The 19,181-nt window shown below is 33.1% G+C and overlaps 1 protein-coding gene across 9 annotated transcripts in view; it reads left to right on the top strand.

Moving 5' to 3' along the window:
• Positions 1-19,181, top strand: part of LOC106073399 (ras-specific guanine nucleotide-releasing factor 2-like) — a 189,979-nt gene that overhangs the window by 152,801 nt on the left and 17,997 nt on the right. For 6 of the 9 annotated variants that reach the window (XM_056024538.1, XM_056024471.1, XM_056024509.1 and 3 more), the window contains 9 exons: positions 1,432-1,604; positions 8,116-8,194; positions 10,134-10,202; positions 11,784-11,998; positions 12,983-13,065; positions 14,132-14,155; positions 16,886-16,961; positions 17,655-17,872; positions 18,842-19,101. In XM_056024538.1, the coding sequence (XP_055880513.1) occupies positions 1,432-1,604; positions 8,116-8,194; positions 10,134-10,202; positions 11,784-11,998; positions 12,983-13,065; positions 14,132-14,155; positions 16,886-16,961; positions 17,655-17,872; positions 18,842-19,101 (1,197 nt within the window). The remainder of the gene's footprint in view (positions 1-1,431; positions 1,605-8,115; positions 8,195-10,133; positions 10,203-11,783; positions 11,999-12,982; positions 13,066-14,131; positions 14,156-16,885; positions 16,962-17,654; positions 17,873-18,841; positions 19,102-19,181) is intronic. The other 3 variants (XM_056024519.1, XM_056024529.1, XM_056024505.1) reach the window with 2 other exon arrangements.

Raw genomic sequence — 19,181 nt, forward strand, 5'->3', positions numbered from 1 at the left:
AGTAGACGGAGCCTATATGCAGGATAATCTCTGGCTGATTTTATATGTGTGTGTTTTATAAGCAAAGATCTCAAGTTCATCATTTTCGTAGTGGTCTCATCACTTACTGTTGGACAATGCAGGCGCGTCATTAGGGACTTGCGGTATCAGACAATTAAAGTGATCAAAATTTCTCTTGAAATGTTTTTTGACACTACATCGATTCATCGTTTCTTTTTATCTTTGGATCTACATCAAGCCAATTTTTATTTGATCATTACTTATGCCAATTTTATATCAAATGTTTTTATTTTCTAAGGAACTCGTGTACTCTTCAAAGATCTTGTCAGAAATTGAACACTAAAAAGTATGCAATCAAAACTGGACTCGGTGAACACTTGAAAACACTTGTGCGTTTAAATATTTGATTCGTTTTAGTGTACAGTTAAAAATAGAACTGCCCTCATGGCTTGATAGAGGCTAAACACGGCGAGTCTCAAGCTGTGCTCACTATACACACCGGCTTGCCTCCAACCTGGGTGAGCAGGTCTCCGCACGAGCTAGGCGACCAGCACCCAAACTCATCAATAATTCGTCCCTCGCCTTTCAGTGGCGTCACTGGCTGGCGTGTCTAGCTGATCGTCTGCTGGCTAGCACGTAGACTCAATGGGTCGTCACCGGCTGGCACGTCGTCTACGCCTTTTGTGACATTTTTTCTTTTCTTTTTTTTTTTTTTTTTTTTAAGTTTGGATTCTGCCCTCAAGATTTTTTTTCCCTTAAGTAGCTTGTGCGTAAGTTATTTATTTATTTGCGACTGTTATCAACTAACAAGTGCATCATTTGTTAAACATGTCTGGCGAGATAACTGGAATGCTCACAGTGCTTCTAAGCATGTGATTTTTTTTTCTTCTTTTTTTTTTAAAAAGGAGTTTAATGTGTTGGGGTCTGATTGTCCCCTTTTTGTGATTTTTCTTCTTCAAAGAAAAAAAAATGGAATGTGGATTAATGTGTGCAGTGCTGTGTATTTCGTGTCTTGTGTTTTGATTTTATGCTATGGCTTAGGCTTCAGAGGAAAGGATAGCTTAGTGTAAAGAAAACACTAGCAAGGCACTTGCAAGTCGCCTGGATCTCCCTTGTAGTCAGGCTAGCGCGCCATCATAGTCCTGCGTCACACAGTTAAGTGATCCAAGGATGGCTGAGAGAGGGGAGGGGGGGGGGGGCTTATTATCTCTTGTATTATTTCAAAGTCTCTTATCTCTCGGTAAACGTAAATTGTAATATATGAATGGATACTAATCTCCAGGATGTGATTTAAACTCTCCTACGGATGTAACAAAATGAATGACCAGGCTTATCCCTTCTGTGCATGTCTCTTGAGGTCCCTCCATCCACCCCCCCCCCAACCCCCATTTATTTAGTGCTCCCTTTTGACATGTTGAATTCTGTATGCAGGTCCGTTGCTTCAGATCCTGAATGAGAAAGGCAAGTCAAACCGAGGTCGCTTAGGATCTTTCAGTTCCTCCTTCAAGGAAAGCAAAAAGGAAGTGGTCCGTCAAGTATTTCTGTTCACAAATCACATCCTACTCACGACCAGGGCCTCCAACGGACGACTGCATCTAGCTAAGGTAATGAACAAAATACAAATCTCGTCCGCTTTCAATGTGTGTGTGTGTGTGTGTGTGTGTTGTCTGTGTCCTTTTCGGTTCAATAGCGGCATTATCGTCTGCCGATCGACTGTTCCGTCGCGCCTAGTTTTCACATGTGTAGGCCTAGTAACCCCAATCTACTTCAGCACATGACTTCATTGGCTGAACACACACACACACACACACACAAATCAAATCAAATAGACTCAATAAACGTGCTCAACTATCTTCCGTTGATTTGTTATTGAATACTCTAGACAGTGCTGTGTGTTAGAATGAAAAACAACAACACACATTCATACTCAAAGTTGAAAGAATGAGTTGACACTTCAATGGTGTGTTGGCCATGTTGGCCAAGCTCGTGATTTCAGTGTGGCCAAGCATTGAAGTGTGTTTGTATTTGGCCACTTTAATGAATTCATTTTATTTTTGGTTTTGTCATTTTAGTTTTTCGTTGCGCAAGTTGTTTTTAATGTTCATTTTGTTTGGTGAACACACTTTTTATTTTCGTTCTATTCAAAGAGTTACCCACCCATATAACATCAATATTTGTATTTCATTGGTAACATTGAACATTGTAGTTAATGATAGAAGCACACAATAGAAGTACTTAGTAAGCTTTTGTAGGTCTGTCATTTACAGCGGTATTTTATTATACACTGATCTATAACCTACATAAACGAAACCTAATAAAAGAGAAAAGCACAAAAGAAAATGTAGATTTATTCTATGGCTAATTTGTACAAGTGCTCCTTTTCCCATAGTGTCATTAGAGCTTGGAATGGGTTGGAATCAATTACGAAAACCAATGACTTAGCGTAGTTTAAGTCTCAAATTGGCAAGTATGACTAAATTAACACATGGATACGCTTAGGATGTAATTATCTTTTCTTTTTTTTTTTGAAGGACCGTCGTCTGTAATGTGTAAGATAAGAAGAATAGTCTAAGGGATGTTCTTACTTAATGTCAAGAATGTCTTTGGAATAGCATGTAATTTGAGCACGATTTAGAACCAAGTACACTCGCCTACATTCTCTGCCTAGACTAGTCGATAGAACTGTATGCACACCTCGATTGGAGGATACGACACAGGGCTGTAGGTCAATGTAATCAAACCCTATTATGTGCCTTCCTATGACATATGATATAGATTTACACATAATGAGGGCAAATGTCTTCCGGTCTACGGTCTATGAGTTGGGAGAGAGCTGTTTAAGAAAAATAGCGCGAATGTAGAAAAGATATATATATATATATATATATATATATATATATATATATATATATATATATATATAATGAGAGAGAGAGAGAAAAGGCCTATATCCATACAGTCGATGAAACATAAGTTAACCCTGCCTAGGAAACTGTCAATAAATTTACTAATGAATAGCTTCTGGTCGCGATGGACAAGCTGGCGAAAAAGTCTGCTTTAGGATATTTTTCACGAATCCTTGCCTGAACGAATACTGAATGTCAGCCACCACGGGGCAGCCATCGTATCCTTGGCCGAGTAATTTGTCCGAATCTAGACTGTACATAATGTATTCGCTATGATGCTACAGACAGTGCATCTCTGAACAACAAGGACAAATCATTCTTCTTGTCATGATGCTGCCCTTGACTTCCAATATATAGGACATGTAGACTTGAAGTGCTAAGCATTGTTAGTTCAGCCACATGGACCTTCTGAGTCTGTATCATGCTTAGTACGCGGGCTTATAGATTAACTTACATAGTCAGTAAGCGAGATCTGAGGACTTCAGGCATCAGTGAAAGTATGTGGGTGGCAATCGGAAACAAGATGGGACAGCATGGAGGCAGACTGTGCGTGTTGGTACGATCCTCGGCTAGAGTAAAAGATAGGAAGCTGCTTCAGACAAAAGAAAGAGAATGAAAGCTGCCCTAGCAGATAGCCCTAAAAAAACGATGCATTCACATGCACGAACTGTGGCAAGCTCTGTCGCTCGAGTATCAGCTTGTTTAGCCACACCAGATTCTGTCCGGACTCGCGAAAATACCGAAACAAGTGATTCATTTGGACGCATCTATTTTCCTCCGTTGTATGGAGCTATATGTTACCTAGTGAGATAAAAGCAATGTAAAACCATATTTATGTAAAATTGATGTCCAGGAATGTCTTGCTTGTTTCACGTCGTCAATTGAAGGTTTTCGTCAACATTCTTACTGTAGCTACATCTAAAACTAGTTGTCATAGTTAGTATTAGAAATTTAAGAGAGATTTAAGTGATTTAACTTTGATTTTCTGTATTCACTTGACAATCTTTCCTATTGAGAATTATTGCAACACTGAAAACAGGTGTTTCCTCATCTTAAAACCAATAATCAATTACTTAAACAGTTTGATAGTAATACAATTATGTTTTTATCGGCCTCCGTGAGGAAAAAGCCGCTATTGGTTTTGGGAAGTCTGCCTGTCGGTCAGTCAGTCCGTCACGTTTACATCACAAATGCTAAAAATGTTATTATGAAATTCGATTTCACTATCGCCTGTATCGTGCTCATAATAGAGACGTCTAGTCTTTGGTATCCATTGAACCCTAGCCTTGAACTTTGCACCGAAAACGTAAACTGGAAAGATGTCCATCTAGTACGGCTAGAAGTGGTTTAGAATAATCATAGGCGTCACAAAGTTGTGAGCTTAGAATTATTGGCATTAATGCAAAATAATAAATCTATAGTTTTATGTGATGAGAAATAATGTCAAAGTAAATTATGGACTGGTTGATTGATCAAATGTCTTTAAGAACGTTTTGCCGTCTGCTTCAAAGATGCTCTACATTTGTCCAGGCTTCATTCATGACATTACATTCACGTTCAAGGTACGGAGATCATTAGAAACAATTTTGTTTGAATATTCTGTAAAGGTATTTGTTAAAACGACATTAACTTATACAGTTTATTTCTCCACTAAATATTTAGTTTTCATTCTTTAGACTCTTCATTTTAGTTTAGCTATGATCTTCGCAAAAATAGACGTTTGTCTAGGCCTAGACTTACGTCACTGGACTTGGAGGAAAAGAATAGACTCTAGAATTAGTTTAGGCCAGTACTTAGATTAGATTATTTAGACACGCTCTTGTTTTTCTTAGTTTGAGCTGTTCTATACATAAGCGTTGGTCATCAGTTCATCAATGCAGTTACAATAATAAAATGTCATTCTAATGTATGTGCTGATCCTTCATATGTCTCACCTTGAGCCTTGCACTCCACTGACTTAGGCCTGTAGCTGTGCAGCGTTTTTACTCTCAAAACTTAACGTTTGTGGGCAGTTTTAGTACTGGACCAAAGGTTTGGAACTCGCTCCCCTCATTGAGTTCAGACAAACTTGCTTCACTATATTCAAGATTATTAAAATCAAACTGTTCAAAAAACATTTCGATTACTTTGCGTTCTAATCCCTTTTTAAAAAATATGTTATGTTCTCAAAGTGTCTGGATCTTGAACCAAAATTATTTTTGCCAGAAGTGGTAAATATAAATCAAATCTTATAGTTATCATGCACGACATTATTATTAGTAGTAGAACATAGTGCTAATGAACAAGTCTAAATAGTGCTCGACTTCATTAACCCCATCACATTTCTGGTTTGAACTATTTTCTGATCAGGTCTAGGCCCTATCACTTATTGACGTCTGTGTCATAATAGCATAGCATCAAGCTATTGATTGAGGCCATTCTTAGCAGTCAACACTCACTTGGCTGTGCCAGTGGCCAGCTTGGACGATATAAATAAACAGTGATTTGTAGTTCTCCCAGTTTCGGCAGTCGGTGATTGTTTAGTCTAGACTAGTTCTTCAAAACCTAGAGAGCTACTTCAAATACTTCCTTGTCAAGAAAAAATGTAACTATAGATGCATGCTTAGGCTTATTTGTTTTACTTTGTTGAAATGTTGTTACTTCTCTTTTGAAGTCACGCCTATAACTTTATAAGACAAGATATTTAAACAAATTCTAATGAATACACATCAGTGTCATGAGCGTAGCCAGGGATATGGGTTGGGGTTCAAACCACCACCACCCCCTTTCCGAAGTATAATCCCCCCAGGCGGGGGGGGGGGGCAGAATATAGTGACTGATTTTTTGCTTTGACTTTGTTTATTTTAGGAGAGATTTAAATACTAAACCATCACTTGCCCCAGCGCAGCCAAGGGGGTTTTAAGTTTAAAACCCCCTACCAGGGGGTTTTGCAGTTAAATCCCTCTCTTCTATAAAAAAAAATATAAAAAATAAGGTAAACGACGATTCCCAAATTCCAAGAGCATAGCTAAGGGGGGGGGGGGTGATTTTAAACCCCCCTCAGAAATTTACGATAAATTCCCCTCTTCGAGATAAGACTATTGATACATCAGTCGCCAGATTCTATGAGCGTAGCCAAGAAGGGTTTTGTGTTTAAAATCCTTTTCAGCTGGGTTTGCAGCTAAAAACCATCTCTTTAATAAAAAAAAAGCAAATTACACACTCAAAATTCTATGAGCATAGCCAAAGGGTGTTTTGAGTTTAAACCCCCCTCCAGCGGGTTTTGGAGCTCAAAAATACCTCTTCAATATAAAAAAAAGCAAATTACACACTCGAAATTCTATGAGCATAGCCAAGCCAAAGGGGGTTTTGAGTTTAAACCCCCCTCCTCCAGAGGGCTTTTTTTTAAAGTTTAAAGCTCCTCCAGATGGTTTTGAGTTTTAAATCCTCATACAGAGTTTTGATGTTGAAAACATCTTTTCAATATTATTCTAAAGCAAACTACAGTCACCAAATTCTATGAGAGTAGATAAGGGGGTTTTGAATTAGTATCAGAGATTTTTTACTTTAAAACCCCCCAGCAGATGATTTCGACGATAAAACTTCCCTTTTCAATATAAAATCTAAACCTTTCTGTAGGAATTAGGTACTATTAGCTTGTTAAGATAACCTTTGACTTTGCCTTACAAACATAATTTGATATTTTCTACAGTGATCAGTGTTGACTACTTAGTCATTGGGTTGTAGCTCCAAACAACTGGTACAACTAAACAAGTGTAGGTGTATTAATTATCTAAATACAGAACTTGAATAAAACAGGAACATACTTGTTTTCAAACCAAACTAAATTAGCTTTTATTAACAGTAGAAGCATAGCTTTTAACTTCAGCATCTTATCTTATGAAATACAGACGTTACTTGTACAAAGAAGATGATTATGCCCTGCGCGTGTTTCTAGGTCAATCAAGTTAAGCATATTTACAATTGACTTAAATTTTGCCAAGTCATTGGTTTTCCTGGATGACCCAAGCAACCCATTCCATGATCCATAATAGCACTAGGGAAGAAGGATGGCTGCTTGGTTGTGTGGTTTGCATGCTGGACTGTCGTTTGGATTTATCGACGGTCGAGGGTTCAAACCCTGCCCGCTCCCATCCCCCGTCGTCTTGCGGGAGGTTTGGACTAGGAAGTAAACTATCTTCAACTCTGAAGGAACATCCGAATTATGTAAAACATTTTACAAAACATTTTACTAACAAGAAGCATTTGGACAAATTTGCCCTAGAATATTGAACAAGGAATGTACCTTTATCTTTGTGTCTTTCTGAGTATTTTAATAGATTTTGTTTTTATATTTGAAGATGGTTTAATGTTTTATGTATAATTGCTACTTAACTTTTAAGTCTTCTATCTTGAAGGGTTTCTAAAGTTAGTGATTTTACTAAAGGTGTTACTGTAATTAAACGTGAATATTCATTTGTTATGAATCTCACTGCTCTATTTTGTATCTGTTCTAGTTGCCATATGTTTTCTTGAGTTGAGGGGTGTCAGAGGATGCATATTCTATTCATTATTTGATTTGTAGAAATTTCTTTTAATAAACCCTAATGCTTTGTTTGATTTTTTTAATAGTTTCAACAATATGGGGATTCCATATAGTTTTTCATTTATTATAACATCTAGGTATTTTGCGTTTTTAGTCTGTCACTGGTTTACAAGGAATAAGATAAGTGGAATTTATTTGGTTTAAATTTTTTGTTACTCAATTAACTGGCATTTTTCCGCCTGGAAAGACATGCTCTAATTTGATTACCATTTCTGTAATTTTTTGGGTAAGTATCTTGTGTTGTTTTTATGCTCTATATATTATGCAGTTGTCTGCAAATAATCTGACTTTTGTTCCTGAAATAATGCAATTAGGTAAATCATTAATGTAAATTAAAATTAGTATTGAAAAATATTCTACTGAAAAATTTAAGCAAAAGACTGTTCATTCTAAAAAAATACAACCTGTTGATGTCCATGATGTGAAGGCATGCTAATAAGTTTAATGCAGCCATGGTATGGAACACTAGATAAAAATTGTGTGAAAGAAATTATTGCTGACTCAGAAATACAATAAAACTACAGACTTTAATTTTAAATTACATGATTTTTATATTTTCAGAATGTTCATGTTTTTTGCATAAATTAAAATATAACTGATCAGAATTTGTTATATTTTTTTAAGCACATTGGAAAAATTGTATTGTTGGACTGCACACTAATAGAAGATCCCAACTCGGATATATTCTTTTTTGATGAAGAAAGTAAGTAAATACAGTCTTACCCTTTTTTTAAATCTCATTTCTTTCCTGTAAAACCCTTTTATTCAATTGTAACTATTTGACCGTATATATGGCTTTCAGTTTCAACTTTATATATAAAATGATGTGCATTTCTAGTTATCTCAATTATTTTTTTCAAAATTTTTAATGAATTCTGTGGTTGATAAAACTGTTTGTCTAATCACACTTCAAAAACATCAGTTAAACTTTAAGCTCAAAGAGGATTTAGAAGAATTTAGATTTATATATTATTTTTGTAGACTCATACATGTAGAAAAAAACAACTGTGTATATTGTATGTCCTTACTGAAACATTAGAAAATATGTTGATGTCTAATAGACAAAGTTTGCTAGTCAAAATGAACACTCACCATCATTGTTGTTTTGTTATTATGTAAGAGTCTTTTCTTCTCTTTTGATGTCATTTATAAGAAAAGAACATTTTTCTTTTTTAGATCCCGTTTTGAAATTGACACACTTCAAATTTGACCAAATACTTATTGAAAAAAAAATGTATATATATATATATATATAAAGTACATGTACATAAGGCATTGTCTTCGAGCTTGAATAATAAGCATTTAAATTGGCTAAACAAACCCATCTTTGACCTGCTCATTTTGTCACACCTGATACAGCTACAGGGTCGATAAAGTTACTCTTGTATTCTATAGTAGTCTTTGGTGATAATTTTCCTATGGATTTCAAATTTATTGCACCAATTTTCCAGCTGCCACTATCCCCTAGCAAGCACAGCCTTCAAATATTAATCATTAGCATGAAATAGTTCATCCTTGTAAGGATTTGTCATCTTTTCAATGACCATCATTGAGCTCAACCACTGATAGAGGTTTTGTTCTAGTAGCAGCTTTAAATCATTTATCACAAGGTACACAGCCAATATATGGAACCACACATAATCACAAGGAAACTTGAATGCATAATTATAAATAACCTTACAATCATAATTACAAATAACCTGCAAACATAATTATAAATAACCTACATACATAATCACAAATAACCTGCTAAAATAATTGCAAATAATTTGCAAACATAATGACAAATAACATGCGTACATGTCCATTATAATCTAAATACACAATTACTAATATTCTTCATTCATAATGACTAATAATCTACATTTTCTACATACATAATCAAATAAAACCTGTATACATAAGTAATAATGAGCTTCATAATTCAGGACTGATTAGTTACATACATAATTTACTACATATATAAACACAATTAATATTCATAATTAGACACATCAACCTATATATACTTATAAAATAACTTAAAACATAATAACTTACAACCCACTTAATAATTTGTTACAAACAAAAAATGGAAATGTTCTTTAAATCTGTTTACATGCAACGGTTCATTTGTCATAAGAAATACATTTGTTCTTTTACTGGCTAGTACGTAGATGAAAACAAAAAATAGGTTCAAAGTGCCATAATTAAACTAGTTAAGTGTTTGATTATTTTTACACTTGTTTGATTATTTTGGCTATAAATATTGTTAATTGGAAGAAAAAAACGTCTACCTTTATGTATAGGAGTCATTAGTCAGACAAAATGTTGCCTATTTGAATGTATAGGTGACTTTGTTTTAAAACAGTCTAGACACTCAAATTATAATTAATATTAAGATAAAAGACTTTAACACTGTTTTCTTAATAGTAAATTTCTTTTTTTTTTATCCTAGGCAGTCTCCAAATGTATTAATGTGTTGACAAAGTTTCAGACTTGAAGACAACGCTTATTATCATTATTATTATTATTATTATTATTATAAATTTCAAGCAGCAAGAAAGCTATTTTTTTCTTATGTGAAGAACCAGTGTGTGTTTATTGAATGCACTCTAGTTTGTATGACACAGACCTAGAAGTTTGAACACTTCACATTTCAGTTCCAGCTTCTCTGGATAACATTGGCACCTACTCCTGGATCTTGAAAAGCTCTCAGTTGCTGGACCTAGGTACTCAGTATATGAGTCATTGTCAGCTTAGTTCTTATGTCTAGAGACATGCTCGTCCTAAATCTGATGTAGTAGTGGTCATTGTGTGCAAGCAGACAATTTGTTAGATACCTAAAAAGTAGTTGGCATTTGAATATGCTCCTAGAAAAGTAAAAAGATTATCAAGTGGAAGTTATTTTTGTATTTTACACGTTTGGTGTTGTCATCCTAAGAAATTATTTTTCATACTGCTACAAATTTTTATTAGCAATCATAAATTATCTTGTTCTAATTTTTTGTGGCAGAATTTAATGAAAGATTAGGTTGAATCTGGGTTAATATTTAGCATTAGAAGCTTTTTCTAATTGATTTTATAATTTGGGGAATGAATTAATACATTGACATTGTTTAAAAGTTTAAGTTGTTTTTTTTTAAAACTATTTCACAAGCTGTCTGGCTTGCTTGAGAAATAAAATGTATTCAAACAATAACTTTTTCAACTATTTGTTTTCGAATTTATAGAACAAATTGACATCCTAATATGAAATGATCAAGAACAAAAGTAATTAGATGAACATCTAAATGTATTTAACATTTTGTGTGTTTCCAAAGCCTTTGAGAATCCTGATGTCCTCTCCTTTACTACCATTTTTTAGTTATAGTTCAAAAATAGACTTTGAGCCTAAATCTCGAACAGAGACCTAGAGCTTAGTTTATATTTTTAATTGTATATGTTCAGATGACTCATAGCGCTTGAGCTCTCTTTAACTTTATTGGCATCCTTGGTTTTTAAACCTTTTTTTCTGTTTAAAAATATTTAGTTATTTGTTTTTTAAAGAAACACATAGGTCTGACTGAAATCTCAATATAGAGTTTTCTTTTTGAATAATTTGTAGCATCTTTTAGTTGCATAAAGTTTTATTTGCATTTTAATTTTTTTATATATTAGGAAATCAGTCTAAAGTAATAAGATATCACACATAATATTAATTATTAAAAAAAAAACATGCATAATTTTAGGTAACACTTTGAGAATATACTTCACAAGAATAGAAATATTATAGATTTAAATGTCTATAATCTGCAACATTATGGTTAAAAAAAAAAGAAAGAAAGAAAAAAAAATGTAAATAGCGAATATGCAAATATTATGTTATCACTCCACTGTTTGTATTTACAAATGTATGTATGATCTAAGTGTATTGTCTTATGATATATAGCAATAGAAATTATCATGATTCTTCATTCAATACACTTACAAAAAAAGAGTTAAAATAGGTTTAAGGAAGCCTACAATTGTTTGAATAAAATGTTGGTACTGTGGTGTTTAACTGTTGCTGAGATAGCCTTGTTGTGACCCATATCAATGCTTCCAATCTAATTGGTGTCTAATCCACTTGCAATAGTTACAGCTGCTACAAAATGTTGTTTATACTATAGTATTATTGTGAAAACTAGCTGTGACATTTGTTTCACATATCTGTGTGCATGTTTAATCTCTTCAGTTACAATGAACATTGAACTATTTTATTTGTAATAAAATGATCAGTTGAGTGCATTCCTATTTCACTCTTCACTAACTAACAAACAACTTGATTTCAGCATCTTCATTAGATTCTAACCTAAGCCTTGGAAGTCAGACTTCTGCAGCTAATCTTCTTCCTTTGCAAGGCCTGAGTGAGAAAGAGTCCAAGGCAGACTACAATGGCCTTGATTTTAGATTGATTGTTGATTCCAAGAGTGGGCCCCCAGTGACCATTACATTAGTGGCCAGTACTCTCCATGAAAAGGCAGCTTGGTGCAGTGACATAAGTCAGGTTAGAGAAGTTTCAGTAACAATTTTTTTATATATAATTTGTGATGATTTCATATAAAAGGATTATCTATATAATTTTGACAATAAACTCAAAAGAATTATTACATAAAAAGAAATAAAATTTTGTGTTGCTTTAGTACATTTTGAATTTAAAAAATACCTTGTTAAATGTTAAAACTTAAAAATAATGTCACTTAACAAGACATCAACAATGATATTTAGCCCATAATTTGATCACATCTTCAAAAACAGTGATATTTAGCCCATAATTTGGTCACATCTTCAAAAACAGTGATATTTAGCCCATAATTTGGTCACATCTTCAAAAACAGTGATATTTAGCCCATAATTTGGTCACATCTTCAAAAACAGTGATATTTAGCCCATAATTTGGTCACATCTTCAAAAACAGTGATATTTAGCCCATAATTTAGTCACATCTTCAAAAACAGTGATATTTAGCCCACAATTTGGTCACATCTTCAAAAACAGTGATATTTAGCCCATAATTTGGTCACATCTTCAAAAACAGTGATATTTAGCCCACAATTTGGTCACATCTTCAAAAACAGTGATATCTAGCCCATAATTTGGTCACATCTTCAAAAACTAAGTTGTATCCTAAAATGTTTGCTTCTAGAAGGCCATCAAATATGACAGTTATACTTAATGATGTTTTTAGTTATACCATATTCATTGCAGTCTGAACTTTGCAGAGCTTGTATGACATGGTTTTGTACATATGTACATTTACAGCAAAGTGAATTAAATAACGTACACATTTTTTTAAAAATCAGTTTATTCTATTGTTCTTTTTGCTAATGATATTTCAAGTTAATACATAAGGACATACATTCTGTAAATGTTACAGAGCTAACTAGATAAAGAATCATTTAAAATTAGACCAAACCTAAACTGTAAAATATTCATTTAAATGTTACAGTGAACATACAAATCATGTTACTGCATTTGTTTTATCTTTCAGTGCATTGAAAATTTGCACTACAGTGACTTGCTGAACAGCTCGATGAGCGAATCATCTTCTGTGACGATGCCCCAGTCTGTCAGGTCAGTTTGTGACATTTTCATTGTGTCTTGTTACCAAAGCTTAAAAGTAGATCTTATTGATTAGTGGATGCTTGGGTCATACAGTAACTTTTAACCCACGAAGAAGCTTAGTTATTCATGGCCTCTTTGTTTCCCTTTGTACAGTGGTCTAAACATAAATGTTTCCTTTTTACTCTAACTTGTGCTGACTTGACACTGCTACAATTTGTTGTTTCTTGGTGTGTTAGCAAATTGGCTGGAGTACATCACAATTAGACTATTGTAAACTTGTAGTGGCACTAGTATTGTAAATCTACATACCTTGCATAACCCTAATAGCTTACACTAAATACAAATAAAACAAAGTGAAGTAAAATATTGACTTTTAAATGTCTTGATCAGAAATTGCTGTTTTTGTTTACCTTCTATTTGTTTTGCCTATTTTGTCTCTACTTCTCTCTACTTCTCTTTACTTTCTTTTCCTTCTCTTATTCCTTATTTTGCTTTACTGTTCTTTACTTCTTACTTCTCTTTACATCTCTTTACTTTGGTTTTCTTTTCTTTTTCCTTACTTCACTGTACTATTCTTTAATTCTCAACATTGTCTCAGAATCATTGAGAATGGTTTAAAAAAAAAAAAAATAAGCTACAGGTAGTTATATCAGCCATTAAATTAAAAAAAAGTTGAATCAAACTAAATTACTTCTTAAAATGATTAAATTTGTGTAATAAAAAAATATAATACCAACATTGCAATGCTTTATGTTGAAATGGGAAAATTGAAACACAAATGTAAAGCAATTCTTACTAATAACCTCAATATGATAGTCAATTTTCGGTGGAACATTTGGCACCTACTTCATTCCATCCGTAATTTGCCTTTTGACTATGCATACAAATGACTTAACTAGTTACTATTTATATCAAATGTAAGGAATTTGTAGACAATCAAGGATCTCAACAAACATCTTGATTAGGACATATATTTATTTTATGGGAGGAAGATAGAAACAGTTGGGTCAGAGTTTGACTTGATTGGTCTTGTCCAGGATAGAAAACTTAAGTTGTCTACATTATTGTGTCACAGATATATTCACAGTACACAGATATGGTAAGTTTGGTGTGCTCAGCTTGTTCTTCTGACAATTGGAATTGTTTATGATTTCTTAAGTCTAAGCAGATGCTCATTATTCAATACAAAATTTTGTTCTTCAATCTCAATTTCAATAAAGTGACCCTATATATGCATGCGTTATTATAGTTGTCTTTGTTTTCTTAGCCAACATGTTATATTCTAAAGCTAGTTGCAACATATTTATTTTATTTTGTTTTATTTGTTTTGCAAAACGCTCTATACTCTATCATACTTGCCAGACCTTAAAATTCACCAAAACTTTTAAAGCAGAAAAAAAAATTAAATTGAGCCCAGTGATAAAATATTTGATAAAATCTACACTTCAATGTCATTCAGATAGCAGTATTATAATGAACTGATGCAAACAAATTATGTTCCAATAGTCATCTACTTGTCCTGGTGGGGGTGTGGGAGGTATTATTAGCAACTGTTTAATTGAAGCAGTCTCAACTATCTTGAAAGTGTTACAGATATTTTCAGATTGGAAGATTAGGTCAAAAGTAATACAAATATTTATTTGGTTATGTCTTAGTTTCTGGTTGGCAACAAGAATTCATATTTCAATGTTCATTAGATTAAAAATAGAAGTTACAATACTTCTTTGTAAAAGTAAAAAAAAAGAAAGTTCCCTTTTCAAACCTTCAATCTATGGGCCTGGTGATGTAGAGCGCATTTATACCAACTTCCTTTATTTTTCCCAAACTAATGTCAGGTATCCGTTAGAGCTGAATAAACTCAGGGGCACCCTGAAATTAAAATCCCAGTTTTAACCAGGATTCAAATCCAAGACCCTTAGGTTCAGAAGTCAAGCACTTTACCACTCAGCCTCTAGCCCTCTTTTCACTCAAAACAAAATCTTTTCAAACATAGAAACTCTTTGGACTGTTTGTTTGTTTAAAGTTAGATTTCTGTTTGCTATCTACAGGTTTCTCTACAGTCCCTTATCCTATTTAATATCTTTATAAATTAGATATAGCACATTTTGATGTTTTCCACAAACATAGACTAATATTTCTGTAAATATCATTTTTTTGAAATCATGTATAATTAACACATTGTTTATTTAAACTTTCTGGACTACTTGAATTTATATTTTTGTTAAGAGAAAATTTTCATTTCCCTGAAATTGCTATCAAATTCCACCAGTTTTTTATATTTTTTTTATTTACTTTTTTAAAAATAAATGGTAGTGCCTTTTTGTTTTTCTTCAAGGATATAAAAACATATATTCTGTAGGCCTATAATTATCCTAGCATTCATTTTACAGTACAATAAATTTTGAATAAATATTATTAATCTAATGCAAAGTCATCATACAAAATATGTTAGAAAATAGTTCCTTTATGTATCTTTCAAGTACATCTGATTGCCAAGGATTAGCTTTAGTTTGAATTGAAATGATATTGCATGACTTTTTGTTGGGAATAGCTGCTTACAATAAAACATAAACATTCTCACCTCATTGTGTAGCCATATATTGATCAGTTTTTACAATATCAAAACAGTTAATGAGCTTTAGAGAACATTGTTAGGAGGTGCCTAAACTTGAGATTGCTTTCTCAAAGGCTATATAATACTTGTGATTAATAAAGAAAAAAATAAAATGTTTTCAAAAGCTAAAAATGATTGTATTTACTAAGGACAAAGTAAGAGAACAAAAAAATGCAATTTGCGAACACAAAATGTATTAGTTATGTAGGAAAGTTATCACAGATCTCTGCTGAATGTTTTTCGATTTGATTGTATTTTGTCATTTTTAAATATATAATGGATAGGTGCAACTGTTTACACAATAAGGCATACCAAGTGCTGATCAATTTCTAATCTAACAAATATGTACATACAAAGTTTTAAATGCAAATGTTTGATTAAAAACAAAGACTTAGATTCAATTTTCAATACTTACCTACCAATTGCACTAAACCTGATGTTAATGCACAAGATGTCTGCTAGATCTGTATTATCAGTTGAAATACTTCTATTATGTCTGCTAGATCTATATTATCAGTTGAAATACTTCTATTTTGTTATTTTATATACACGTAAATATTTATTTCATCATGAAATTTTGTATTTTTCTTTCAATTTTATTTTTGCTTTTCATGCCAAGGAAGCAATGACCTCTCCAGTGTTTTGAAAATAGTTTCACATCATTTTGTCTGTTTCTTAGCTCATTCATTGGAAACAACAAAATCACTGGATGTTTGTTGATACAATTGTATGTCTATTGGATGCTGGATAATTTGTCCATTTTTGTGTGACCCAGTTGCAAGGATAACTTCAAACAACTCTTTTATAGACTTTTAAATATATCTAAAAATATAAAAAAAAACTATTGAAACAATTATATATCCAGTGTGCCAAATATTATTAATTGCATTAAAATTCAAAATATTGAATGTAAATAATATTATTTTTAATATTTATTTGTTTCTTGTGATAAATGAAATTGATGTTTTTATTTTTTTTTTTTATTATCGTGATAGATATTACTAATTAAATCTTTTACTCTTAAAAAAAATAGATTAGCTTATCATTAGGATGTAACATCATTAAAATAGTCAGTAAACCTAAATACTAATGTAAATTAAGTTTTGGTTTAAAGCATATTTTAACAATTTATATGAATATTATTGAAATAAAATTATTTTTTTTTCAGGTCTGATCCAAAGCTATATTATTGAAATAAAATTATTTTTTTTTCAGGTCTGATCCAAAGCTATTTCGTGATGATGTTGATATTAAATTTAGCAGAACTTTGAACTCGTGCAAAGTTCCGCAGGTAACTATGAAATATGAAATAAGTTACTTCAAAAGAAAAGATAATTACTGCCTACATGTATACTTCTTTCAATCAAGTTATGCATGTTAATCAGCTACTTACAATCTGCAGAGTGGTTAGTTTTCCTGGCTGATTCATGCAACCTGTTTCATGCTCTAATGATTTAGGGAAGAAGGAGCACTTATAACATCCAGATGTTTCTTCTAAAGAGCACATTTGATTTAAAATCAGTTAATTTATAGAGCATTCATAATTAAAAAAAAAGAGGTATTAGAGTTCTGCCTGCTTTCTCTTCGAGAGAGAGGAAATTTTACACATGGTGAATGGAGGATGACGAAACAATAGAACACATTCTTTATGAATGCCGAGTTCTGCATGAAAGACGATCAGGACAAGGATTTGATTGAGAATTGGTACATTTCTGACTTTTAGGGCTGTCCTTGTACAGGGACAAGGCGACGTTAAAAGTCATTGCTCGCCTCCTTTCACATGCTCTAAGGGAGTAATTCTCAGCATAGTTCGCTACCGACGGGGTTTCTGATTGGATATCAGTTTTAAAAGAAGAAAAAGAAAGATACATTTAGACCTAGAAATAAAGAAAGATACATTTAGACCTTAAAAAGTGCTAATGAGGACTAGGTTCACATTGTGCTAAGGACACACTAATATCTTCTTGAAATAATACTCTTACAGATTCGTCATGCAAGTGTGGAAAGACTACTTGATCGTCTGACAGACTTGAGGTTCCTCAGCATTGACTTCCTCAACACCTTCCTTCTGACATACAGAGTGTTCACCACAGGTCACACTTTGCTGGAGGCCTTGAAAAAAGTGTACAAGAGTCATGAAGGTGGTGCGAATCACGAGAGTGGGGCCAACCTGACCAACAGTCTGACTTCTGTGGCTGCACAGTAAGTGTGTTAGCATTGCAAAGGAGGTACATTTTGATGGGGTGACTTTGAATAATGGGAGCATGGTGGCTGAGGGGTAAAGCACTTGGCTTCCGAACCACGGTCCGGGGATTGAATCCTGGTGAAGACTGGGATTTTAAATTTCATGATCTTCAGGCGCCTCTGAGTCCAACCAGCTCTAATGGGTACCTGACATTAGTTGGGAAAAGTAAAAATAGTTGGCCGTTGTGCTGGCCTTGCTAACCATGGGCCACAAAAAACAGATGAGCTTTACATTATCTGCCCTATAGACCACAAGTTCTAAAAGGGGAACTTTACTTTTACTCTGAATAATAACAAAATGAAATCTTTTCTTGATTGTAGTTTTTAACTAAATATGTTCTATTTTTAAAATAAAATTTTCCATTTTAATAAACATAGGGTGCATTTCGAACTGGGCCATCTTGGTGAAGACTGGGATTTTGAATTTTAAGATATTTAGGATGCCCCTGAGTCCACCCAACTCTGATGGGTAACTGAAATTAGGAAAGTAAAGGTGGTTGGTCATTTTGCTTGCTACATTACACGCTGGTTAACCTACGCCATAGAAATAGGTGACTTTTACACCATCTGTCCTATGGATCACAGAATCTGAAAGTGGTACTTTATTTTTAATAAAAAAATAAAATGATCCAAAAGTCTAGGTGCCTGTGATGGTGTCCTCATATTCAATTTAAAATCTTTTTATCTAATAAAATTGTATTTTTAGATCTTTTTTGAAAGATCTGAAAATAGAGAAAAAATCTTTTAAAAATAGTTAGTGTTTTTGTTGTAGAATTTATTAATCATTAAAAAAAAAATCTAATTTTTTAATATTTATATAGAATTTAAACTTGCTGATGTTGCTTCAGTCAATTTTCAATTGAAATGATCATATTTGCAGCAGTTTTAATTTTTTTGTTGTCTAACTATTATTTATTCTCTCTTAAGCTGTCAGACTGAAGAGGAAACAGCTGAAGATGTTGGAAGTCCACCTGAATTCACAGGGGAGCCTCCTGAAGTAGATGCTCGTTTTGTGATCAAACCCCAGGCAGAGAAAATGCGTCGCATCAGCACTGGTTGCATGAGGCAGGATGATGATGATGTTTCAGTTAGTAGCAGCACCAGCAGTCCAAGAGCATCGTTCAGCACAGAGTCATCCAGAAGTTCCTTTCAGCAGCAACACCCGCTGACTAATTTAACACAAAAATGTAAATACCATTTTATAAACTTTTTAAAAGAATTTTCTTCACCATTGAAATTTTTTTGTAAAATTATGTATAAACACATT

This window comes from Biomphalaria glabrata, chromosome 1 (genome assembly GCF_947242115.1).
Source record: "Biomphalaria glabrata chromosome 1, xgBioGlab47.1, whole genome shotgun sequence".
Taxonomy (NCBI): Eukaryota; Metazoa; Mollusca; class Gastropoda; family Planorbidae; genus Biomphalaria; species Biomphalaria glabrata.